Below are 26,157 nucleotides of genomic sequence, written 5' to 3'. Positions count from 1 at the left end.
AGAGTTTGGCTTGAGCTCTGATTGGGGAGGCAGAGAGAGGCTGTAGGCTGGCACAGATTTAGAACCAATTACCATTTTTAGTTTTTGTCTCATGATTTTACTAGGGGCAGTCTAACAGATACCCCTTAGAGGGGTCTCTGCCTGTTATAGACACATTCTTGCCAACTGGGCTCATCCTTAAAAGAGGCCCTCCCAAGTTGGGAAGCAGTTCAAGATAAAAGTATTAAAGGAGCTGAACAGGGAGTAAGAATAGCTGGTGCAAGAGCTGGTGGCTCCTGGGATGAATGCCACTGAGCCACTGGTAAAGTGCTACTCTGACATCCCCCATGGAATTATTGCTTCTCCAAAGGAGGAGCAGGGGAAGGAACAGGAACATGGAAATTGGTATGGTATGGTATTGCTTTGCTCGTTGCTTAGCCTGATGGTCAAATGAAGCCAGGGGTTAGCAGCACCGAAGATTACCAGGCAGCTCCAGAAGATTCAGTGAGACCACGAGATACAGAGGCACTCACCCTCCCAGCCAGCTGACCCCATAGCCCAAGGTAATGTAGAAGAGGCCTACCCCCACATCATGTTCACAGTTCTTAAAGTTTCACAAGCAATATTTTGGAGTACTGGAGGTTAGGCCTCAAGAAATGAGGATGGGCTAGGGCAGAGGGAACAGGCCTGCTCTGCAGACCAAAGGACAGGTTTGCTTAGAAAAAGACAAATCAAATCATGGCTTAGCAAAAGGAGGATGACAGTGTAACTTCCAGCTGCTGCCTGACTTGGAGCTCTAGGGATGTGATGAAGGAGGAAGAAAGGGCTCTTCTATCACAGAGGGCCCCCAAGCACCCATACCTAGAAGCAAACAGCAGCACCCCCTCAAAGGGGAACCAATACCCCTGACTACTTTGTTCCCCCGAAGTACCATTCCGATAGAGAGAAGCCTCCCTTGGGAAACACACTCTCACTTCAGTGACTGAGCTCAGAAATGGGTGTCTCGCTGGTAGCAGGGGAGTATCCTCTCTCAGCAGGCCTCTGAGCATCAGCCAGGCCACCAGGCATACAAATATAATTCAGGGAGTGGGACCTGGGTTCTTCCCTTGCCCCTTCACCTTAAGTAGGATGAGGAGGAAAAAAAAACCTAAACCACAGTGACCCCCCCAAAAGGATTCTCTGCCTCAGTGGCTCCTGGAACTGGCGGGGTCCAGCTGATTCAGCTCCGACTGGTCCAGAAGTTCAAAGTCATCCCCCTCAGCATCAGTGTCCAGGTCTGAACTGGGGGCCCGGAGGAAGCCTCTTGTTGCTCTCCGGGGAGGTGGGCCGGAAGGGCCTGGCTGAGAGGCCCCTGACAGGGCCAGCTGAATCATGCCCTGGGAGACCAGGCTGGCAAGATTGCTGGTGAGGTTGGATCCCGCAGGCAGGGCACCAAGCAGGAGCTCTGGCAGTGCAGCCTCGTCCTGGCTGGCAGGGGGAGCCTGGGGCTCCTGAGCCCCTGGTGGGGAACGGTACATTAAGCTGGGCATCCCAATGCTGGTATCATCCTCATCATCCAGGCCAGCAGGATCCACGTTAATGGAAGGGAAGTCTGGAAGGTCTCTGGCAAAGGATTCCTCTGGATCACTGTGACCATCTAGGTCTGGGAGAATACAAGGGTGTCTGAGACACGGCAACTGCCTGGCCCTCCTGTGCCCCAACCCCATAAGTCAGCCTCACGTAACCAGATTTTTCCACCCTGGATATCTAATAGTGAAACAGACCCATGGCACTGGTCAGCTTTTACCTACCACTTACAGATTATTGTGCTCTCTACTGGCCAGAGAACTCCCCGTCTCTTCTTTCACTATGCCCCCCGTGAACCTACAACCTGAGGCGACTAAGAAAATGAGGATTCCAAGGAAAGCAGCTGTGCCAGTCTAGCTGCAGCCATGCCCCTAAGGTTGCTCTGCCACCTGATCCACTATTTAGAAAACAGGAGAGAAGGGGTATTATCCCCTCTGTCCAGGGAAGCTGAAAGACAAGAGTCAGAGCCATTATCAACTCAGGTCCAAGATTCTCCTCACCTTCAGAGCCTTCTGTTAGAGGTGTCTGGCCCCTTGAAAGATTGAATGTGCCATTGTCTGTACAGGAGACCTCAGCATCCGAGTGCTCAGAGTCTGTGATGGCCAATTCCCTGGCAACGGCAGAATCATCCAGCTTAGGAAAAGAAAAGACCGACAAGCCTGAAGAGATGATGCCATTAAGAACAGATGCAGTTTCCCAGTTAGATTTACTAATTGGCAGGCCCTGAAGGCTGCCCTAAGGCCAACAGTGTAACCTGGTGGGAATAGGGACTTCGGTCAAAATGTTGATCTCTTTTAGTCTGTTCCCCCAAGGAAAACACCTTATTCATCAATCTTGAACACAGGAAGGAGTCTTGGTAGTCAACCAGCCACTTACTCTTAAGCAAATAATTGATCCAGAGAAAACATTTCATGGGTGGCCTGAAGGACATACTCACTGCCCGACCGAAGGTGGGCTGGGCTGTTTAAAAGATGATCACATCAGTTCCAGAAGTTCTGCCATGATGGTAGGGGTTAAAAGGAGACATGGGAGAGGGTGTGCTGGTCACCGCACTCAAATTGAGATCTATGTACAAAGTCCCCATATAATACTAGCTTCTTTCCTCATAGGTCCTGGGGACAGGGAGCGGGGGCAGACATTGAGACCATAATGAGCTTACTGCCTAAATGTGAGGTGCCAGATGGTAAAAGGGAACTAAAAAAAAAAAAACTTGCCAGAGGTGCAGATCCCATAACCAAGATACCTGAGGACAGAAGGCAGCAAGCTCCTCCTCGCTGTCACTTTGGTTGTCCATGGCACGTTCTGGGTGAAGAGCTCTGCGGCGCACTATGTGGAAAGAGCAGGCCTTGTCACTTTCCCCCACCCGTTTTGGACTTTAAAGGCATAAAATGAGAACATAAGAGAACCAAGCTCTCTGAATATGGCCCTAAGCCAGCCTAACAATGCCATAGGGTGGGTTGCTGAGCCTAAGTGGCAAGGTAAGCTTGTAACAGGAAAGGAAGATCTCTATTCCAACAGCTCTCCTTCCACCAGCACCCTTTGTGATCACTCCCTTTTTTCTGGTCAGGCGATCAAATAAATACCAGGCTTGTCAACAGCTCTCAGGATCAGTGAGGGGCAGACCAAAGTCAAGCAGGAAAGTGAACATTATTATAGAGAGGGCAAAGGGAGACACCTGCCTTAGTTTAATCAGGCTTTTGAGGGCTGATACTATTCACCTGGCTGCCAGAGGGGACTTGGTGACCACATGCAGAGCTCTTTGAAGGCCAGGGCTTAAGGAAATGCCCAACCTGGTCAGACCACAGAAGAGAGGAAAAAGTATGCATGACTGTCATTCCTGTGCTGGAGGATCTCGAGCTAGCACACTTTGGCTTCTGAGGCAGCAAATCTGAATCACCTTTGTAAGGCAGCTCTCAGTAGTGAAAAGAGGCCCAGCTTAGGGTTTAGAAGACCTAATCTGCCATTTACTAACTGTGAGCTTCAATTTCCTCAACTGAAAAAGCAACAAAATACCACCCTCTTCTCAAAGTTGTTATAAAGGTAAAATAAAATGTATGGAGAGCAGTTAGTACAGTGCTTGGACACACAGAAAGTGCTTCATAAAAAGCAGCAAACACTAGAAATATCTTCACTGTCTTTTATCCGACTTGGGAGAGCTTTCCTTGGATTTAAAATGGGAGTGTCTAGAATTCCAAGTGGAGAAACTGGTAAGCCTACACAGATTTCCCTCAAAGAGAATATCACCTTTATTTACCACCCCTACCCATTATGTCAGACCTACAGGCTTTTCCTTCTCTTCTTCAAATTGCCCAAGTGGAAGGAAGCCTCCCCTTGACACTTACATTGTCTCTCTCTCTGCTTGGACATCATGTAGCCACGGACACTGAAGTCCAGCCGCTGCAGAGCTGGCTTCAGCCGTACGTAGGCTCGATCCCACAGTCGGTGGTACACAGCGAGGGGCCACATCATGACAGTGACAACTGAGAGGAGGAGCGAGAAACAGTGGCAAAATAGAGAAGGGGCTGCGCAAAACGGTCCTACCTGTCCCCTGGTATTGTGTCCTGAGGGCTTGGACACTTAAGTGGGGAACAGTTCAGCTTAATTCTGCTGGTCACCTTCACTAATCACCCATACTCCATGATGGGGTTTGGAAGGGCAGAGACTTCTGCAGCCACCTACAGGGTGTGCACAACAGAATATGCTGCTGATATATGGAGGGCAGAACCAGGCAGCGTGGTCACTTACACATGGGTGTCTTGAGTCATAAACAAGGCCGAATGGTAACAATGCCTCAGAAACTACACAATAAGTCATGTGAGTTTCTGATACATAATGGCCACAGCCATAATTGCTTAGTTCTTTCAGCCTTAAGTTAGCAGAGTTCATGCCAAAAGAAAGTAACTAAATTTATAAAACTGTGCTCCAGGGTGGAAAAAGTACTCCGGGGTAAACGGAACCCAGTAGAGGATCCCCGAAAAGTTATGTTCTGCTGTTACATAATACATACTCTAAAAATTCCCTCCTTAAATAGGGACAGACAGTCCTTTACATTGGTAATACAGTGTATGTTACTGGACCCATGTCAATTTCTAAAGATGACTTGGTAAGAAAAGGACTTTATATGTGGGGAGCCTGCTGCAGATAAGAAAAAAGATATTTTCATGACACTAAAGAGGTCATGAAAATATATAAAAAGGTAATTTCCTAGAGAAACAAAATATAAAAGTCCTCTCCCTAGACCCACAGTTACCTGTGGCTGGAAAAGCTATGAGTAGGGTAATATCACAAGGGAGATATAGCCATACTTACGCATTAAGTAGGACAGCAGGAGCCCAGGGACGTAGCGGCCCAAGACAGCCAAAAAGGTCAGTATCCCACAGCTCAGCAAGCAGAACTGAGGGAGTCAAGAAACAGTGTTAAATTTCTGCTACACGGCAGGGGGCGGGGGTGGGGACAGGAGGAAAGGTGAAGATGTGACTGAATTCTTTATGACTTTTGACTAAAGCATGGGCATGTGAGAATGAAAGATGTACCTAGCCACCATTACATCCAATGGTGATTCTGTTTGGGAGGAAAGGAAGATGTCCACTTCTATTCAAACTCCTTTTATGTGACTAACCCCATAGGGTTGCACTTTTCACGCTGGAAAACTGGTTTGAATAGGATTTAGCCAAAAATTCTCTCTGAAAGCTAGTGTTGGCAGTGAGTTTTTTAAGTCAAAGTAAAAATAAAATAAAATAAAATACCCCAACAAACTATTGCATGTTTAAAATGACACAGAATGCACACAAGCAAGCTTTCTTTCTCATTTTGGGGCAGGAAGATGGCCTAATCTAAATGGCAAGCACCCAAAGAAAGAGTCATCAAGCTCTTGCCTTAGTCCTAGGTCAGAAGCTCTTCCCTACAACTTCCCTTTGTCTCTACAAAGATCATGGTCTTTTCTTTCTTGAATGAAGATACGAGGTAAAAGGGCTGTTCCAGTTTAGCATGAACTTAACTGAGAAGCCAGAAGTGAAAGTGAAAAAGGGCAGTCTTACCTTGCCTGGGTTTTGCTTTTTGAAAAGCAAAAGATTCCTTATGAAAATGGTCCCACTAACCCAGACTTCAGCTACATGATGACAGAGCTCGGGCACGCTGAGCAACCGAGGGTGCACAAAGCCCCAGCTATGGGAGAAAGAAGGGGGAGCTGTGAAAGGAAGGTGTTGAGGATTCCCCCCATCTTGCTGTAGAGGCAGCCAAAGCTTCCAGGTTTAAACAGGGGCTGAGGAGTGGCTAGTCCTAGGTGCTTCGGAGATGAAGCATGACTCTCTTCTTGACTCACCAGGTTGAAACTTGAATTTAGGGACTACGAGGGCAAACTTGTTCCGACAACTCCACCCTATGAGCAAGCAGCCCAATCCACATGTGTAAGCCTGCCATCAGCTCCAAGGCCCTTTGTGCTTAGAAACATCATCCCTGCACTCAAACCATTGCAATTCACTGTGATTGCAATCCAGAGATAAAAGTAAAGCACAGTCTGACACCACTGCTGCTGAGGGGGAGGCAATGGTGGATGTGCCCCCTCAGAAAGAAAATAAAGCAAAACCAAAATAAACCACAGCAGAGAAAATTCCTTGCATCACACACACAGGATGAGTGAACTGCGAAATGAAATCAGGAGCTATAAGACACAAGAGAAATCTTTGGCTTGCTGATGCCAGGAACCTATGTGTTTTCTGACCAGGGAACTTTAAATAGCCAGAGGTCACAGAAAACACTAAATGACCTGGTATAAAAGCCAGGAGACAAATGAAGTAAGTTGCCTCTAGGTTTTCACACTAGGGCTGGAAATGCAGCTAATTCCTTGGCATATCAAGTTATGGGGCTCAGCTATGCTTCTTTTTCAGAAATTTATCTTGTAAATATCAGAGGACACTAGCCATCTCAACACGTTGTTGCTTGAACTTTATGATTTGTTAAAATGATTATCTGGAATGGACTAGGTTCTCAGCTTACACTTTGTCCAAAACATGGGGTTAACAACATATAATTAGAATATTACAAGAGAATCAATCAGAGCAACAAAAAAGGGATTTAATTAGTGTTCCATACCTCTCATTGTCTAATGCGTCGGGTCTTGGCGCTACAATATTAAAACAAACACCAGCATTAGTTAGGGAAAACTAAACATGAAAGTGTTAGGCTGTTGGTCTGACAGCTCAAGTTGTAATAGGTTTGGGGAAAAGAAATAAAAAGGAGACTCTATGTTATCCTGTCAGAGTTAGGGAACTGCAGACAAGGGAATGATGACTGATGCCTGCTCAGTTCTCCAGCAGGGTGGGGTGGGGAGGGGAGAGGATCCAAGTGCAGCATTAGGGCCCCTTCTAAGTACTACAGCCCAGGGCCCAGGTGCACATGAAAAATGATCTATCTCACCCAAGTGTATCTGAGTTGCTCATACCCATGGAGGTGCACCAGGTCAACGAGACATGTAATAACTACTCCAAACCTAGAAATCTGCCTATTCTCTTTAATCCATTTCCTGTTTAGAGGAAAAAAAAAAAGTGCAGCTTGCTGCCAGTATTAATTTAATTTTACATAAACACGCTCTTTGGGGCTGAAGCAAATCTGACTGGTTTTCAATGTGAAAATAAAATACAAAAACTGTTCTTGGAGTTATTTCTAAACAGAACTTGTCTCGAATCCTAATGTAATAGAAATGTATACATAAATCAGATTCATCAAATAAATCTTCGGTTAACAACTGTTCAAGAATGATGTTAACATCACGCATAGGAATGCAACGTTTTCTAGGATTAGATACCGCTACTAAAAACAGAAAGTTGTCCTAAATAGAATGATGTTATTTGTTTCCAAAGAATATTAATATACTAGAATGATGTGAAAATAATAATAAAAGCGAATAATTTCACGGCAAACTTTGGGGGTAAGGTTAGGGCTGTAATCCGTGAGTTATCTCAGGGTGAAACACTACAGCTGCTAGCGTGTCCGGCGCGTATTCTCCGGGCAAATGGGCAATGGGTTAAAAAGAGACCCATTAACTACAATAAATGATGTAGTCTTTTGACAGGTGAATAAACTAGATGATTCCTTGAAGTCTCTGCAAAATAAGATGGGAATGTATTTAAAAGCTGTAAACTCTGGTCTGAATATCCTGCCAATACTTCAAAATTAACATGACCAAAACTTACATCAACTTCCCTCGCTCTTGTTCCCCATTCGAACCGACTCCCCTGTATGGCGTTGCTTGTATCTGTGAACTATAATGCAGTTCTACTCCCCTAGCTTTAAAATCCCAAAGTCTGCTTTTATCCCTTACTCTTCTACTTCCTATTTAGCAGTCTTGATGTGTCTTCCTCTTTCACAGCTCTCCAAGCTACCCACTGTTTCCCTCCACAGACACCCCCCTGACTACATCTCACACAGATACTGCCACAGTTTCTTGTCAGGCTTCCTTCCTTCTCCCTTTTCTCCTTTCATGTGGTCCTGTAAAATGCTATCAAATCAATCTTTAATATCATCTCAGCATAGAGCTCTAATTTAAAAAATCTTCAATGACTGCCCACTACCTATAGGATAAAGTCTAAACTTCGAAGCCTAATTTTAAAGCCTTATAAAATCTAATCCCAACATATTTTGTTTTATTTCCTAGCCCTCCTTTTATTTCCTCTTCACTCCCATGAAACTGTTTGATTCCCTGTTCTCAGGACATGCTTTGCAGCTTCTGGTTCCTCAGACTAATCAAATTACTAGTCCCTCTAGAAACACACTTTTCTCTCTACCTATCCAAAAATTTTGCTTCAGTCAAGGCTTGAACTAGGGCAAAAAAACATGACAAACATACTGATCACAAATCGCACTGTGACATCTCTGGTACTGTTCCATAATAGTCATTTAACTTTTCTTATGTTTATGTATGTATAATCTTTGAGAAGAGGAACCATATCTTAGAGTACTTTATATGTCATAATGCCTGGCTTAGTGCTTTGCAAATTAAACAATTTTTTAAAATTATTTATTATTATTTATGCCTACAGCACTTGGTCTTCCTAGGTGGTCTCCCATCCAAGTACTAACAAGGCCTGGCCCTGCTTAGCTTCTGAGATCAGACATCGGGCTTGTTCAAGGTGGCATGGCCCGTGGCTCCAATGGGGCACAAACCCAGGGACCATGGACTGTGGCTCCAATGGGGCGCAAACCCAGGGCCTTCTGCGTGTAAAGCAGATGTACTAACTGCTACACTATGGAACCACATCCGCAAATTAAACAATTTAAAAGAAATTCCTGAGAGGCATATGGATACTGCCTTAGTAAAGAGGTAGTATCCAATGAGGTAAATTATTTTTTTAAAAATTGAGGGCTATTTGGACGTTCCATAGTGCAGTGGTTAACACGTCTGCTTTACACGCAGAAGTTCCTGGGTTCATGCCCCAGTGGAGCCACGGTCCATGGTCTACAGCCATGCCACCCTGAACAAGCTCGATGTCTGATCTCGGAAGCTAAGCAGGATCGGGCCTGGTTAGTACTTGGATGGGAGACCACTTAGGAAGACCAGGTGCTGCAGGCATAAATAATAATTAAAAAAAAAAAACAAAAAAACTGAGACTACTTATTCCTTATGCCAATTATGAGGGCAAGAATATCTCAGATAGTGGATAAAGATTTCCTGGGCTTAAATGGGCAGAACTTGGTTTCTTCTTTTCTAAGAAACTACACACAGATGGAACAGTAGCCCTTCTAAGCGTCTCCTAAAGCAAATAATTCGGACATCAAAAGACATTCTCAGTTCCACATATTTCCTCATAAACCCCCACAACTAAAGGTAAAAATGAGAGGAAAGACCATTTCCAGTTCACCGTGTTCTAAATGCTACCAAACTCACCTTTTATTTCAGGCCAGATTTTGTTCTTCCATTGATCTATACACACTATGATCATTGAGCTGAATGCAAGTAAAAACACGAGACGAAGGGATGTCAGCGCAAAGAACCTAGAAAGAAGGAAAAACAGAAGATAGATCATTATGCTATTAGGCTTATTTCTGAAAAGACCATATGTGCACTACAGTCTATGTACTTAAGTACTAGTCATATACTTTGGGGAAAAAAATCACTCAAACTTTCTGAACTTCTGCTATTTTACCTATGGGGCAGAGATAATAACTTGCTTCCATAAAGGCAGAGAACTAAACCAAATAACATATGAAAGCCACTCTCAGCTTTTAAGGCTGTGATTCTATTAACTTCAGAAAGAAATTCATTCTTGATAATAAGTTGTTATGGTGAAAGCAACACCTTTCTACCAAATTAGACCCGAGTGTAGGGGCAACAAACGGATAGAGATGCATTAAAGAGCATTTAATTCAATTGGCTATCTTTTCACAAAGGAAGGAACTGAGGCCCAAAAAAGTAAAATGACTTCTCAAGGTCACACAGAAAGTAAGCATTGAAGCTACAGTTAAAAGCCAGTTCTCCAGAATTAACACCAATCCTTCTTAAACACTTCCCAAAAATTGAAGAGGGAACACTTCTTGATTCATTTTATGAAACCAGCATGACCCATTTTATGAAACCAAAGCCAGACAAAGACACTACAAGAAAACTATAGACCAACATCCCTTATGAGTACAGATGCAAAATATTCAATAAAATACTGGCAAACTAAATTCAGCAGCACACTAAAAGGATTATACACCATGATCAATTCCTGCGATTGATTCCAGGAATGCAAGGGTGGTTCAACATACAAAAATCAATAAATGTAACGTATCACATTAACAGAAGGAAGGAAAAGCTAGTTCTTATTTGAAGGAATCAACCATAAATAGATATTTACAAACAATCTGAGAAATCTCAACACCAACAGCACATCTGAAAATATTAAAGAATTATTGTTAATTTCTTAAGTGCTATAATGTTATGGAAGTTATGGTTGTCAAGTCCCCATCTATTAGAGATACATACTAAAATATTTATGAATGAAATAATATGATCTCTGGGATGTGCCAAAATAATACAGTTGGCAAGAGAAAGGGTATGAAAGAAAATGAAACAAGATTGACCATGAGTTGGTTAAGTGCTAAAGCTGGGAGATGATAGTACATGGGATTCTTTATTTGTACTATTCTCTCCCCGTCTGTATTTATTTAAAATCTTTCACGATATTTAAAACAAAAGCTAGTTCTTCTGAGTCTTTCTATTATGCCACCCTAAAGCCTCTAAGGCAGAGCCTTATAGAATGTCTAGAGTCTGGAACTAGTCCACAATCTTATTCCACTTGTGAGGTGAAATATGTCTGAGGAAGTTAGCACAGAAATTGAAAACAAGCATTTTGAAATTTGTATAGCAATGTGACCAAGTCATTCTGAATCTAAGAATACATTTGGGCTTGGATTGTCTGAGCCTTTTAAAACTTAATTTTTCTAATAACTCATTATTGTGTATTTTATAAAAGCATCGATTTATAACAGATTCAGGAAAACAACAACACTAGTCCTCACCACAGACAGGTGTAAGAAACACTGTTCTAAGATCTAGAGGGAAGCAGAATGCATCACCAGAGAGGTGGTTCAGCATTTAGGCATGGCTTATCAAGTTAGACTGGCTTGAGTTTGATTCTCTGAACAACCACTCTTAGTCATTTGACCTTGAATAAATTAGCTTGACCTCTTTAAGCCTCAGTTTCCTCATTTATATGTGATGTTAACAATAAATCTTATAGGACTGTAGGTATTAAAAACAACATACTTAATCACCTAGAAAAATATCATACTTGATCCCGCTAAAAAAAAGAACATACAAGGCAACGAATACAGTGGTTCCCAACCTTTTTGGCACCAGAGACTAGTGCTCCTATGAGAATCTAATGCCTGATGATCTGAGGTGGAGCTGAGGTGGTGATGCTAGCGCTGGAGAGTGGCTGCAAATGATGAAGCTTCGCTTGCTCACCCACCATTCACCTCCTACTGTGCAGCCCAGTTCCTAACAGGCAACAGACCAGTACCAGTCTGCCACCCAGGGGTTGGGGACCCCTGACCTAATACATGCCTAACACACAGTTCTATTCAATTTTACAGTGAGAAGTGTTATTAGCAATGATCACAGTAACTGATCAAACAAGGGTAAAGACAATCAAGGGCTGGTTATAAATGACCTCTTCTCAACTCAATATGACCTAATGACTGGACATAATCACAGAACAATACCGAGTATAATCTTTATCATGTCTTTTAAAAGTTTTGTCTATGTGTATACATGAATACACATGGAGGGACTGGCAGAGGAACTTTAATTTTTGTCTCTAGACATTTTTGTACTTTGTTTTCAATAAACATGAATCTATGTTCTATACTTTCAAAAACTATACTTTCAAAAACTAAACAATGAGGGATGGATGGAAACAAGACCTTAGAAATCCAGTCACCAATGACAACCCTATTCCAATTTTTCCGCCCCACCACTTAAAGGATATTGTAATTATATACGTGATTAAAGAATGAGAGCTGCTCAATAGGAATCCAGAGCCTCTAGAGCTGCTCCAGGCCATTAATCTTCTCTTCAAAGCTAGTTCATCGACCCAACAAATAAGCAAATTCAACAAGGCCGAGGATAAGGGCTCTAGAGCTTCTTGCTCTTCTGTGTTATTACCTCCATGTCTCAAAAGCAGGATGTGGCATGACTGCTACTCTCTCCAGAGTACTTGATAGGGTTCTCTGGGGAGGCCATCCAGACTGTCTACAATCTCCACTTTCATGATTACTAACACAAACATAAACTAGGGTAGGGAAGGTATTAAGCTCTCCTAAAAAAGGTCAGTTTTCCAAAGATGATGTCAATAAAAACACTGTTTCTCCAAGACCTGGACATTTTAGTAGCCTGTTTCACCACCCTTTTGCTTCAACTCAATTCCGCAAACATGTGAATGCCTGTTATATGCCCAGGCCTTATAAGCAATCCCGTTACAGAAATAAATAAGACATGGACCTTACTCTCAATTGTATTTACGTGTCTGTGTATGTTTGCAATGTAACATGACACGGTGATGATAAAGAAAAGGACATCTAAGCTGAGATTTGAAAGCCAAATGGTAACACAGCAAAAGGATGTAGGGAAGGAGGAGGACATTCCGATGGGGAGAAGAGCCAGCTGGCATGACATATTTAAGATGACAGGTAGTTTGATAGAACTAAAACATAGTACTGGGAGGCAGGTTGTGAAAGGCATTTTATGACAAGAGTACTGGATTTTATCCTGCAGATGATGGTGAATCAGTAAAGAATTTTACAAAGGATGTATTTTCTGGGTCATGAAGGCTAAGATCTTCTTGAAAAAGATTAATTCTGGTCCATAAGTCAATTTTAGAACTAGATGTATCCTTTTCCTGAACGAGCCAATGCAGAAACTTCAGAAGAGTTTTTCTGTGGTATAAAATAACATTTCTTGGGAAAATAATTTCTTCCATAGAGCTATAACTTAATTAATGGAAAGATCACCTCAAATCATTAGAGTTGACCCCTCCAAAGTAACTAGACAATTAATATCAATGTTCCCTGAGGAATCTATCAAATATAAAAAAATATAGATACGTGTGTGCTCTTTTCCGGTGTACCAGCCCTCAACACTAAATTCCTGAACAAAAAGGGAATATCTATTACAGATAAGTGTGTTTTGGATATACCGAGGGTCTCATAATCTCGATATTTTATGGAAGTAACCTGAAAGCCCACCTGTAAAAAAATACTCTGCAACTATATGCAAGGACAAGACATAGTTGAAGTTAAAATACTTTTGAGACTGGTATAGATTAAGAAATGGAAGAAAAATAAGGAAGGATTCCTCTGGATTAGTTTAGTCCTGCAATGTCTATTCATGCAGGCCAAAAAATTCACTTGCAGCTATAACAGTGTACGAGTTTGATAAGACAACATGCAAAACATTTTTCAACAACTATAATTAGCATGAGAACTTCTCAACTTAGCAAAAACAACTGTAGTCAAATGTAGTCAATTCCAGATATTCACATGTGAATTATTCAATTTGGGGATTGCCCATAGGCCATTACTCCTTCTACCCATTGTGGGCTCACAATCAGTTTTTCCTTAATGATATTCGTTTTTCTTTTTCCTAAAGGAAAGCATGTTAATTGAAGACAGTTTGGAAAATATAAGTAATAATTAAAGAAAATAAAAAATAAAATTAGTACATATATGAAAATCTTGCAAAAAAAATTTTTTGAAACCTGAATCGGATCAAGCCTCTAGATCCAACTACCAATTTACAGGAAATACAGAGCATAGGAACATGTTAAGCCACGGATGGGGATGCAAGCAGCAAAATCCAATCTGCAGGACACTTTATAGGACAAACTGCAGAGGAAAAAAAATGAAAGGGAACCAACAGAGTAAAAGAGATGTTAAAAAAAAAAAAGACAGTCACAATGTGTGGACTTCATTCGGATCCTAACCCAAACAAATTGTTTTTAAAAAAACGACATTTATGACTTATGAAAACTGGAAATTTGAACACTGACTGAAATTAATTTTTTAGTAGTATTTTTTTTAAGTCTTTATTTTTCATGGACGCATACTGAAACACAGATTAAATGATATGAAATCTAGAATTTGCTTCAATAAAAAAGAAGATTGAAAAGAATTGGGGTATAGAAGACACAAAATTGGCCATGAAAAATGTTTAAAGCTGGGTATATGGTGATACATGATATTATTCTGCCTACTTATATATCTGTTTCAAATTTTCCATAAAAAAGTTTTTAAAATGACCCATTATCCACATATATACCCCAAAATGTGAACAGAGGTTACTATCTTCATTAAAAGAAAATATTCACATAGAAAAACTCCATGGAAGTCTAAGGCGTATCTGGTTTAAAACCTCCTTCTTCATTTAACAATACAAAGATATGCTTTCCTATATCACCAGAAAAGCATTAAAAACTTTACAAATAATTGCATCATGCATATATACAATTAGTCTTTTCAACCTTTCCCTAAGGTTGAACTAAGATGTTTCCAATTTCTGATGTAATAAAGCTATGTATCACTGAGCATAAATCTTTGTCTTATGATTAACTACTTTGAGTGGGATTACTAGGTCAAAAGGCATGAACATTTTAGCAGTGTTATTGAGATATAGTTTGCATACCTTTAAGATTTTACCAGTTTAAATTGTCTAATTCGATGGTTTTTAGTATATTCAGAGTTGTGCAACTATCACCATTATCTAATTTAAAACATTTTCATCACCCCCAAAAGAAACCCATACCCATTAGCAATCACCTTCCATTTTACCCAGCACCTGAGAAGGTATTACATTCTTAAGTATCTTAATATATGTTGCCCTGAACAAGCTCGATCCTGTCTGATCTCGGAAGCTAAGCAGGGTTGGGCCTGGTTAGTACTTGGGTGGGAGACCAACTAGGAAGACCAGGTGCTGCAGGTGTAAAAAAATATATATATATATGTATGTATAATATATATAAGTATAATATATATGTATACACACACACACACATATATACACACACACATGTTGCCAAAGTACTTTCCAGAAAGGCTGTCAAATTCAAGTTCCTATCAACCATACACCAGTTTTTCCATATTTTTCCCAGAAATATTATCATTTAAAAAAAAACTAATAAACAGAAATAAGTAACTCACTGCCATTTATATTAGAATTTTTTATTACTAAAGAGAGTAAAATTTTATATATCCATCGATTTATTATTATTTATGTCCTTTCATAAATTGTCCATCCCCTTCATTAGGGACTAAAATCCAATTATGTATTAGTCTAAATATTCTTTGGAAAAACAATCTGGTGTCTAGAAAATCATGAGAAATTCCAAAACTAATCAAATTTTTGAGGTTAACTATACCATGGATCCTCATTATTGGTACAGGTAAATCAGAGTTTGCTATAAAGTTTATGCTACAATCATAATAAACAAAATAAAGACTACATGTCTATTTTCAATCAAAGAAAATACTATTTCTTGGTTCCTCTGCTATTACAGAGTAAGCTTGTCTCAGTGGCACTTCAGAACAAAGCATCCCATCCTATAGGGACAGAAAGCCCATTATTGTACAGCACTTGCTGTCTGGTTAATGAGCCAGGCACTGGTAAATTAGAATGAAAAAAATTAACCCAACCTATGTCATGTAGTTAGTTAAGGCACAAAACCAGAAATGAAACCAACTGGCTGCTGTGACCTGCCTTATGTTAATGGACAGAAAGCACCCAACCTTATAATTAGGACAGATAAAAACTGATGGCAAAAGAGAGGGGCGGCGGGGGAAGCCAAGGTATCCTTGGGAGTTTTCTTGGATACAAAAAGCAATAAGACCCCTCCAAATATCATCAAAAACATCTGCTCAATAGATTTCATCTGAAATTTTATGTATATATATTTTTTTTCACAGAACAAATGTCTCTACTTAAACGGGCTCTTCCTTCCATTTTCTGTTCCTATTGTTTTTTACTCAAATTCTAACCTTTTAAATCAGAATTGCTATATACCTTTAATCACGTCTTGGGTCATTTTTTTATTCGAGGAGTTTTTTGGGGGGCGGGACAGAGGACACACCTTGTTTCAATTAGGAAAACAACAGATTGCATAATATCCCCTAGAATATGGTATGGTTAACACAGACTAGTGACTGTAAAAGCAGATCTCAACAGAGATCTCAACAAGAATCAGCTTATGGATTTCTCTAAATGAGTATCTATAATTTAAAGACCACCTAGAATCATATAGTGTTAAAAACTGGAAAGGAGCTCAACAGCCATCTAGCTTTCCTTGAACCATGTGCTCCTCACAGAAGGAGGTGCCTGGAGTTCACGCACATTTCCAGGACTCCTTTGTCCTCCCCTTATCTCCTAGGTCTGAGTCAAACTAAAAAATTATTTGAACATGTTCTTTTCTGATCCTGTCAGGATGCGCTTTTGCTGACTCAGATAGTCTTCCCCAAATAACTCATCTATAGGTGGTGTTGAGGTTAATGAAAAAACAAGCAATTGGAAAGGAAGACCTGACATGTCTGTTATTATCCTAGAAATAATAATGTTACCAGTAACCAGAAGCAATATAAGCTGGAAGATCTCCGATATGATAACCATAATTCCTCTAGAACCTAGGGGGGAAAAAAAGGAGCAAGCCTTGAAATCCTATAGCAGCAAGGCATCTACGTCTATCTCTATCTTTTATGCTTTTTTAAAATTATTATTAAGCTGTAAGAGGGCACATTCACAGGTACAGAAAAACTTTCACTGAGAATATAAAACACTGAAAGTTAAAAGCTACCTAAATTCTGCTTTTTGGTACTCTTGTCCAATCTTCTAATACCTCAAAATATATTAAAAAAAACCTCAGAGTTAATGATTTCTCACTAATTCAAAATGTATAATGAAAGAAAAATATTTCAGATCTGATTTCTCTCTGACCTGAGCCAATGATCCTCCTTCATTTCCTAAACACTTAAAATGTCCATATTCAATATGATGCTACTGGAATGTGAAGTGAAGTCTTTCATTCTGAACCTCAAACTACCTTCTAAGAAAGCACATTTCCTAAAACAATCCTGTGAATTCCAATGCCAAACTACCTCAGCCTTTGGACTATCAGTCATTCTGTACCCTTCACAGGTATAAGTGAGTCCTCTCCATAACTGGCATACCTAACTCCTCTTTAAGTCCCAAGAGTCACACCCTCATTTTGCTCTCTCTCTTCCCCAAGTACAGAGTGTGACGGGAATTTAACGAGAGTAACTGTGTTCTGGATACACAGCAGACAAGCTACCAGGAAATGCCAGAGATAAAGACCCATCGCAATAATGCTTGAAGAGACCAAGAGTAAGAAAAGGAGATCTGAATGAGATTCTAAACATAACATATTAATAAACTTAAGTAAACAACAGTTGAAGGCCAGCAAATTAAGTCTAACACTGTAACATTTAAAGATGTGTCTCAGAGCAGCTCGAGAGAACTCCACTGGCATTCTACTTCAAAAAAAACTTCTAGGCAAGGGGCATGTGGAAAGTCCCCTCCGCAAAAATAACAAACATGCTAGTGATCCATTTACATTAATAAATCTTTGGTTTATCAGGATTCATTTAAATTTTGACAAAAGTTTTTATATATCAGCCAGTCACACTTTGATACAAACTGGTTTATTGAGGACCAACTTTTTTCTCGGAGTACAATTGTAACAAATGGAAAGTTTTGACTGGATAGTTTGGGGTTAGGGGTTGGGATGGGGAGGTAGAAGGAAGGGAAGAAAGGTTATTTTGGTAAACACTCCTGAATGAAGTGCTACAGTCAAGGGTTTCTGACAGAGAGCAACAAGAGAGAAGTAGGTTACTGGGGATCAAAGAAGCACTACCGCAAAAAGAAGAATGCTGGGGGGGAAAGTTTATGAAGTTTGTTAAAGGCTCTGGAAGTAACAAAAGGCAGGCTGCTGAGACTTTAACCTGAGTCTCCTTCAAACTGAGAGGATTAACTTAATAGCTGAACATTGTGTCTTCCCCTTGGAATTGTTTATGCTCCAACTGAGAGAAAATTTTCTTTCAGAGAAAGGATAATAACGATTTTCGTTTTAAAACCAAGAACTTTAAAAGGAAAGCTAGTTTTAGCAAAACCAAAAAATTTCGAAAGCACATACCTTGTTCTGTTTCAGGCTTATCTAGAAGTGTTATTTCATTAAGCTGTAGAAGCCACCTAAACTTCAGTCCCCTGGGAATTTGATCAATAACATTGCCCTCGATCTGCTTGGCAGATCCTGTGAAGACCTCAGTCCACTTCAGGTGATGATAACTGAGAGAAGCAGCAGTTCCATGTGTCTGAGAGCACGACACATACAGATTCTTAAAGTGTATTTACAGTCCCACTTTTCCAGCTCAGGAAAACTCACATAGACTATTAGACGTCCTCAATTTCCTTGTCTATAAACCATGGCTAAGGATGCCTCTCCAAATCCTTGCGACAGGGAAGAGTTGGAATCCTAAGTGACTTTCAAACCGGTGAAATCTCACGATCTCTACTTCATAATCGTTCTTTAAAAGCTTATAACTTTCTCTCAAGTTGCAGTTTTGGAGGCTCTCACGCTCAGACTTCACCAACTTCCCTAAGTGGGCAAAAGGATATCTAACATGCTAATTCTAATGCAGATCGCTCGGGCTTGTTTTCTTATCACACCTAGGTCTTTTCAAGACCTCACGCCTCACGCATCTACCCCAATAATAACTGATAAAACCTTTGGAGACAGTCCTCGAACCACATTTGAGCAGAAAAGATAAGGGAGATGATGGCTCTAAAGGGAGACACTGCTTTCCCTAGCTAAAAGCAAGCGGCTCAAGACGTAACCATACACTCCTGCCGGATGTGCGGTGCGAGGGTGCGGGCAGGTAAAGTAGAGAAGACAACTGAAGGCCCTGCGGAGAACTGCGATGCAAAAGCCTGCAGGCGGGACGGAGTGGAAGGAAACGAGGCAAAATTAAGGCAGGTACAGAAGGAGCCAGTGCAACGAAGAACATGGGAGGTGAGGGGTACAGCCCTAGAGAAACCTGATGAATGTGCGCCCTGGAGGGTTTCCGAGGGTCCAGTTTCTCACCAGAAAGCCGCGTTCAGCCCCAGACACCACAGGGCGCTCCTGGCTGGCCGCTCCCACACCAGGGTTGCCTGCACCCGGCTCAACAGAGGCTCGTAAGGCCCCAGCACCTCCACGAGGGCCTGCTGCGCCGCCTCAACCTGCTGGTCCCGCTCCAAGGAGCCTGACATAGCGCCCCGGCCCCTGAAAGTCGGCCCCGAAGCTGGGCCTGGGGCCGCAGCCACCCCCTCAGCCTCAGCCATCTCCCCCCGCCAGCCACCGCATCCGGGGCCACAGCCCGACAGTCACAATAACACCAACTGCGCAGATGCACGATTCGGCGGGGGAAGCCTGCTTCCCTCCGCACTGCGCCTGCGCAAGGGCTCTAGCTCGCGTCCACCCAGAAGAGAGAACATTGCGTCAAAATACGTCCCTCTCTCAGGTGTCTGAGCACGATCCGGGGGCGCGCACGCGCAGTCTGCATGACTGAAGTCAAATAGATAAGGAAGTGCCATCGCCAGAACTCACTTCTCATTGGGACAGAGAAAGTTCGTGGGCGGAGCGGGTTGTTTGGCGCCTGCGTCGTGTGGCGAGCGGCGGCTTTGCTAGCGGGAGAGAGGTTGTTACGCTGGTGATTGAGGAGCGATGCCGAGGGAAATCATCACCCTACAGTTGGGCCAGTGCGGCAATCAGAGTGAGCAAACCTCCGGCCCCTCCACTAGCCACGTTCCTTAGATTCAATGGGGTCTCGCTCTGGGATCCTGGACCCCCATCTGCCCTTCCCAGAATCGTAGTTCTCCGAAAGGCGGGACATGCCTGACCTAGTGTCCAGTTGCTCGACCCCAAGGGGCAGTTCGCCCAGTCGCTGGCCCTGTAACTCTTTCCTTTGTTATGGGAGACTCCTGAAGCTTGACTTCCTATCCCTGGACCCAGGCACTCGGTCCCCCAGCTCCTAGTTGGAACCTGCCCAGACCCAGATATCTTCTTTCTCCTCGGTTTGTCCCTCCCCCGCAGTTGGGTTCGAGTTTTGGAAACAGCTGTGCGCCGAGCATGGTATCAGCCCCGAAGGCATCGTGGAGGAATTTGCCACCGAGGGCACTGACCGCAAGGACGTCTTTTTCTACCAGGTGCTCCCAGCGACTTAGCCAGGGTTGGCAGTGGCCCAGGGGGCCTTAAGGGAAGGGCAGAGGTTTGGTACGGGGAAACTTGGTACTGGGCAAAGGAGCCAGGGCGACCTGTTAAGGAGGGAGGGCAGGTAGGAGCCAGAGTTGGGAGGAAGGAGGACTGGGCTGGCCTTTTCTGACTACGTTTCCTCCTGACTCTGTTGACAGGCAGATGATGAGCACTACATCCCCAGGGCCGTCCTGCTGGACCTGGAGCCCCGCGTGATCCACTCCATCCTCAACTCCCCCTATGCCAAGCTCTACAACCCAGAGAACATCTACCTGTCGGAGCATGGAGGAGGAGCTGGCAACAACTGGGCCAGTGGATTCTCCCAGGTCGTTTGCTGTTCCCCTAGCAGGACCTGCAAGGTTCTTCCTGCGTGAGGACAGGCCCTATGACTTCTCAGAAAGAGATGAAATCAGAGGGTATATGAGTGGGAAAGGGAGAGAGAGAGACCTGGCTGAGAGTTTTTTTCTCTAAGTCAACTATGTCACGTTGTTAAGAGACTACACTAGCTAGTGCTGTGTGCCAGGCATACCAAGTAATTTTCACTTATTTAAACCTCCCAACAACCCTAGAGGTAGGTACTACAGGTCCACAGACTCGTATATGCTTTTCCAGAATCCAAAAAACAAAGTGTAAGACAAGTTATAACCCATTTAGCAACAAAACCAAATCTCAGTGGAGACAGGCTATTATCATTTATATCCAGTTTATTGTCATTATTCATACCTTTCTTTGCAGAAATATTAATGTATTTGATTAGCACATCACAGACCCCCCCCCACTGAAGTTTCACTTAACATACAATATATGTACCATATTACTTTTCTAGAATCAGAAATATTTGATTCCAAAACATAGGCCTCAAGAATTTTAGATAAGGGTATATGGACCTGTATTATTACCTTCATTATACAGATAAGGAAACTGAAGTAGAAGGAGATTAGGTAACATGCTCAGAGTCACTCGGCTAAATAGAATGAGAGCTAATACATGAACCTAGGTGGTCTGGAGATAGAGCGCCTGCTCCTAACCACTGTTATATTGCTCAATGCAAATAAAAAACAGGGCCTCTTTGCTCCAGAAAAGGACTTGTAGGTGCTATAAGGAGAACTGATGGTGGCTGTTGTGAGGTCTTTGTCCCATGGTCCTGTCCCACTCTGACCCCATGTCTATGCAGGGAGAGAAGATCCACGAGGATATTTTTGACATCATAGACCGGGAGGCAGATGGCAGTGACAGTCTAGAGGTGAGTGTCTCAGGAATGCTGTTGGGAACTGACATAGGGAAGGCTTGGCAATACCCTCTAGAAACCACCTGTTAGGTGCAAGACCCACCTGTGTACCCTTTGCACTGGACAGAAGCCACCAGACCTTAATGGAAATAAGGCAATCTCCTAAGCTCTGGGCAGGGGGAGTGGAGGAGAGGGCTCAGAAAGATAGGAGTCCAGGAAATTGTGGGATGGGTACAGTATGAAATCCTGCCACTAGATACCTAGACGCTGACTGCTCCTTTCCCATTTAGGGCTTCGTGCTGTGTCACTCCATTGCAGGGGGGACAGGCTCTGGCCTGGGCTCCTACCTCTTAGAACGGCTAAATGACAGGTACGGACTTGGTTTCTCAAGTAACTGGGAGTCCTTCTAGATATACCTTCCTAGTCACTGGATCCAAAAAGGGCCCTACTACCTCATCCTGTAGTGAGGAAACTCAAGATATAAACTGAGAACCTGATCCACTCTCGGGGCTTGGAACCAGAGCCTAGAATCTAGGCCCTAGAAGAAGAAATGAAGGTTCAAGGAGTTTGCACGGTTTGGAGTTAGAACCTTAGAATTTAAGATGTCTCTCTGCCTTTTGGAAAAGTTACAGACTTATAAAAGTCAAGTCTCCCTTCTCTGCTGATGCTGTGGCCCACAACAGTTTCCCCATCCAGATTTAGCTGCTTCCAAACAGTTGTTGGGAGCTCCGTGTTTATCAAGCCTTCAGTCTGTTTCCCTGACCTTCTCTCAATCCCTACAGGTACCCCAAGAAGCTGGTGCAGACATACTCAGTTTTTCCCAACCAGGATGAGATGAGCGATGTTGTGGTCCAGCCCTACAACTCATTGCTCACGCTCAAGAGGCTGACCCAGAACGCAGACTGCGTGGTGAGTCCTGGATACCTTCCCCTACTCCCAACGCCCCTGTCTGTTTCATCTTTAGGCATTTAAAAACTCCATTTTGAGGCCTCCTGGGCCTCAGTCCTGTGCAAAGGCCTTTTGGATGGGTCTTTCTGGCTATGAGGCTCAAGGGAAATTAAGGTTAAGAGTGAAGGCTCAGGCAAAGCTCCTGTTCTTTCTAATCCCCAAAATCTGTCACATTCTTCTGTCCCCCCAGGTGGTGCTGGACAACACAGCCCTGAACCGGATCGCTACGGACCGCCTGCACATCCAGAACCCATCCTTCTCCCAGATCAACCAGCTGGTGAGCCCCTATTCCTGGACTCCTTTGGACTGGAACCCCTCCTTGCTGCAGTGCCATCTGGGGATGGGAGGCCTCCCCAAGAAAGATGGATGACGTGGCGCCCCTGTCCCCAGGTGTCCACCATCATGTCAGCCAGCACCACCACCTTGCGCTACCCCGGCTACATGAACAACGACCTCATCGGCCTCATCGCCTCGCTCATTCCCACACCGCGGCTCCACTTCCTCATGACCGGCTACACCCCCCTCACCACAGACCAGTCGGTAGGAGCAGCCCTCAGTGTCCCAGTCCGAGCTGGCCCTGGGCCCAGTAGGCCCCAACCCAAGCGAGCCTTGCTCTCCTCCCTGCTGCCCCAGGACCTGCCCTTTGCAGCCCCCAGAGACCCTGTGCTCAGGGACTGGCACCGACTGTATGACTTCTGTGCGGACTTGCCGTCCTCCTCTCTTGGCCTGGCTCCCTGCAGGGCCTGGGATGTGCGGGGTCTGTTTATGCTCCTACAGAGGGGCACGAGTTTGCCGATCTGAGCAGGGCTGAGATTCCTGATCTCACAGCAGAGACTCGATATAGACCTGAATCTAAAGACGCTCCCCCAAGAGACCATACTGCCGCGGGTCTGGTGGGGGACATGTGTTGCCTACTCTTCCGTCCATGCATCTCTGGACTGTGCCCTGAGTGCCGGCCTGGTCCCTGTGGCCCACTGTCCCCTCAGGTGGCCAGCGTGAGGAAGACCACGGTCCTGGATGTCATGAGGCGGCTGCTGCAGCCCAAGAACGTGATGGTGTCCACCGGCCGGGATCGTCAGACCAACCACTGCTACATCGCCATCCTCAACATCATCCAGGGGGAGGTGGACCCTACTCAGGTAGCTGAGGCCCCTTCGTTCCAGCCCTGAAACCCGCAGGGGTAGAGGAGAAGTGACCACCACCAGTCCTGTGCCCACCCCAGGTCCACAAGAGCCTGCAGAGGATCCGGGAACGGAAGTTGGCCAACTTCATCCCCTGGGGCCCAGCCAGCATCCAGGTGGCCCTGTCGAGGAAGTCTCCTTACCTGCCCTCTGCCCACCGAGTCAGCGGGCTCATGATGGCCAACCACACCAGCATCTCCTCGGTGAGGCTCACAGTTTGTAACTATTTTCCCATAATCATTTTCCCGGTTGTGCCTCACCTCTCTGTATCCCTGCTACTCTGCTTCTGGCTTTTTTACTGTGGAGCTAGCCCAGCCTTGGTTCCCTGGCTCTCAGGGCCATTTATTCCTTGAAGTTCTTTGTGACCCTTGCTTTCGGTACACCCCAAGCTCTTCGAGCGGACCTGTCGCCAGTATGACAAGCTGCGGAAGCGGGAGGCCTTCCTGGAGCAGTTCCGCAAGGAGGACATCTTCAAGGAGAATTTCGACGAGCTGGACACATCCAGGGAGATTGTACAGCAGCTCATCGATGAGTACCATGCAGCCACGCGGCCAGACTACATCTCCTGGGGCACCCAGGAGCAGTGAGTCCCCCCAGGACAGGGACCCTCATCTGCCTTACTGGTTGGCCCAGGCCTGGCCTGACTGACCTCCCCCTCAGAGCAAAGGGACCTCGCACATCTCTTTCTCATCAACACACCTACATGAACTCTCTGTTGTACTGGGGACACATTTATTTCTCCTCTCATAAGACTATTTATGTTTAATAAAGCACTGGATATTCATCAAGCGCTGGTCCCCGAAGGCCTGGATAACTGGGGAGGGGGATGCCTGTTCTCTCTCCATCACTGACAGAGTCTTCTTCCTCCACTTGCAGCATCTTCAACTCTGAGCAAACACCTCCCCTAGCTTTTCTTTCTCCCTTGTTTTGAAGAACGTGGGTGGGGTAGACACACCTGAGAAATTTGCAGGGTAAAAAGACCCACAGATATTACTTTGCTCTCTATCTGACACTCCGATCCCAGTTCTCTCCCACCCGTATCAGATACCCATTCCACGGGTCTCACATTCCCACCTCAGAGTGTCTTATTAATCATCAGGGCAACAGGCCTGTGGTCACCCCACCCCCGACCTCCCAGGCCCCAGGCAAGCAATAGACTCAGCCCAAGTGCCTTTAATCTTCATGTAGGTAAGGCAGTGCCCAGGAGCCAGTCAAGGAGAGCCCAGGTCAGGCAGCTAGAGTCAGGAGACCAAACCTAAAGCCTAGGCTCTAAGAAGGGCCAAAAATGGGCCCATAGCTAAGGCACCATGATGCTGTTCTCCAATGGCCTCTGGTTACGTAAAGGACCAAGGCCTTCCACTTCTGGTGGAAGATTGTGGGGAAGTAGTAAATAGGTAGAGGCTTAAATCTGAAAGATCAAAAGGGCAAAGCAGGTTGTCCGTAGACTGTGGTGAACCGTCAGGGCCCGTCTTAGGTCCTCATACACCCTAAAGGTGAGGATCGTAGCAGCATTAGCTAACATGCATGCGGGCACTGTGCTAAGTACTTCACATTGTTTTGTTTAATCCTCGTGACAACCCTCTGAAGTGGTAGATACTATTAATCCTATTTTTTTTAATGAGGAAATTGAGTGGTTAATTTGTCAAGTCACCCAGCTAGTAAATGGCAGAATTAGAGTGAAACTTTGATCTGCCTAACTGGCATCAATGTTTCTAAACATTGTGCATCCTGCCTTTTGTGCTACCTTATCAGGCTGGTATAGAATCGTCCCATTTCTGAGATCTTTTGGAGCCATCAGATGGACCTACGGTTGTCAGGATGTGGGGACCCTGAATACCTGTGCAGATAGGGTAGATACAATCTGGGGGAGGTGGGTGTCAACCTCCATTGGTTTCATGTATACCTGCAAAGTGTTCCCATCACCCAGGTCAAAGTAGCTGAGGACCTGTGCTTGTCTTCTTATCCTCATGACCCCAGGCTGTCTGGGGCCAAAGCCAGAGGGTCAGGCCCTATGGATGAGCGTTTGGGGTTGGCAGAGCTCAGCAGCTCTGCAGTGAAGTGCACCAGCCCTAGAAGGCATCTGCAGCTCCCTATAGAGGCTGAAGAATACCCAGGAATGTTGGACAAATTAAGATTTTTTTCCCTGTTGCTCACTATTGGCCTGGGGGTGAACAGAGTAAGCAACATACAGGCCAATCCTTATGAACAAAAGGAATCCTTGCAAGATTGCTGGGCAGAGAAGAGATGATCAGAAGCCAGGCCCTGCCTGGCTGAAGGGTGGCAGGAAGGCCAGAAGCCTGTTAACTACAGCAGTCAAAGCACGAGCCTGTCACTATCAGTTGCCAGGGTCTGCAGGAGGCTGACTTGGGAAATCCAGTCTGGTGGATGTCAATCATCTATTCTCCCAGAAGAGAGTAAGATGACTTCAGAGAAAACCAGCACACACCTACCTGGTCCCTTGGCTCCACCTCTGAGCCATGTACCA

At 44.2% G+C, this 26,157-nt stretch overlaps 2 protein-coding genes and 1 pseudogene across 2 annotated transcripts; 2 read left to right on the top strand and 1 right to left on the bottom strand.

The window, feature by feature from the left end:
• Positions 1-6: 6 nt before the first annotated feature.
• Positions 7-19,488, bottom strand: RETREG3 (reticulophagy regulator family member 3). The gene is made up of 9 exons (XM_006924590.3): positions 19,167-19,488; positions 9,428-9,534; positions 6,637-6,667; positions 5,583-5,709; positions 4,855-4,939; positions 3,888-4,025; positions 2,789-2,871; positions 2,046-2,178; positions 7-1,621 (listed from the first exon to the last, which is right to left on the bottom strand). The coding sequence occupies exons 1-9, from the start codon at positions 19,403-19,405 to the stop codon at positions 1,164-1,166; spliced, it is 1,401 nt and encodes a 466-aa protein (XP_006924652.1). The 5' UTR covers positions 19,406-19,488; the 3' UTR covers positions 7-1,163.
• LOC112473349 lies at positions 8,997-9,112 on the top strand (annotated as a pseudogene).
• Positions 19,489-19,683: 195 nt separating the features above from the next.
• On the top strand, positions 19,684-24,461 carry LOC102880904 (tubulin gamma-1 chain). Its single transcript, XM_006924589.3, has 11 exons — positions 19,684-19,836; positions 20,157-20,269; positions 20,474-20,641; positions 21,490-21,558; positions 21,834-21,913; positions 22,326-22,452; positions 22,682-22,768; positions 22,882-23,031; positions 23,478-23,630; positions 23,714-23,875; positions 24,062-24,461. The coding sequence occupies exons 1-11, from the start codon at positions 19,788-19,790 to the stop codon at positions 24,257-24,259; spliced, it is 1,356 nt and encodes a 451-aa protein (XP_006924651.1). The 5' UTR covers positions 19,684-19,787; the 3' UTR covers positions 24,260-24,461.
• The last annotated feature ends 1,696 nt before the right edge of the window (positions 24,462-26,157 follow it).

Source organism: Pteropus alecto, unplaced genomic scaffold (genome assembly GCF_000325575.1).
Source record: "Pteropus alecto unplaced genomic scaffold, ASM32557v1 scaffold98, whole genome shotgun sequence".
Lineage (NCBI taxonomy): Eukaryota > Metazoa > Chordata > Mammalia > Chiroptera > Pteropodidae > Pteropus > Pteropus alecto.
The sequence above is the reverse complement of the archived record's forward strand: the minus strand, read 5'-3'. Positions and strand labels throughout refer to the sequence as shown.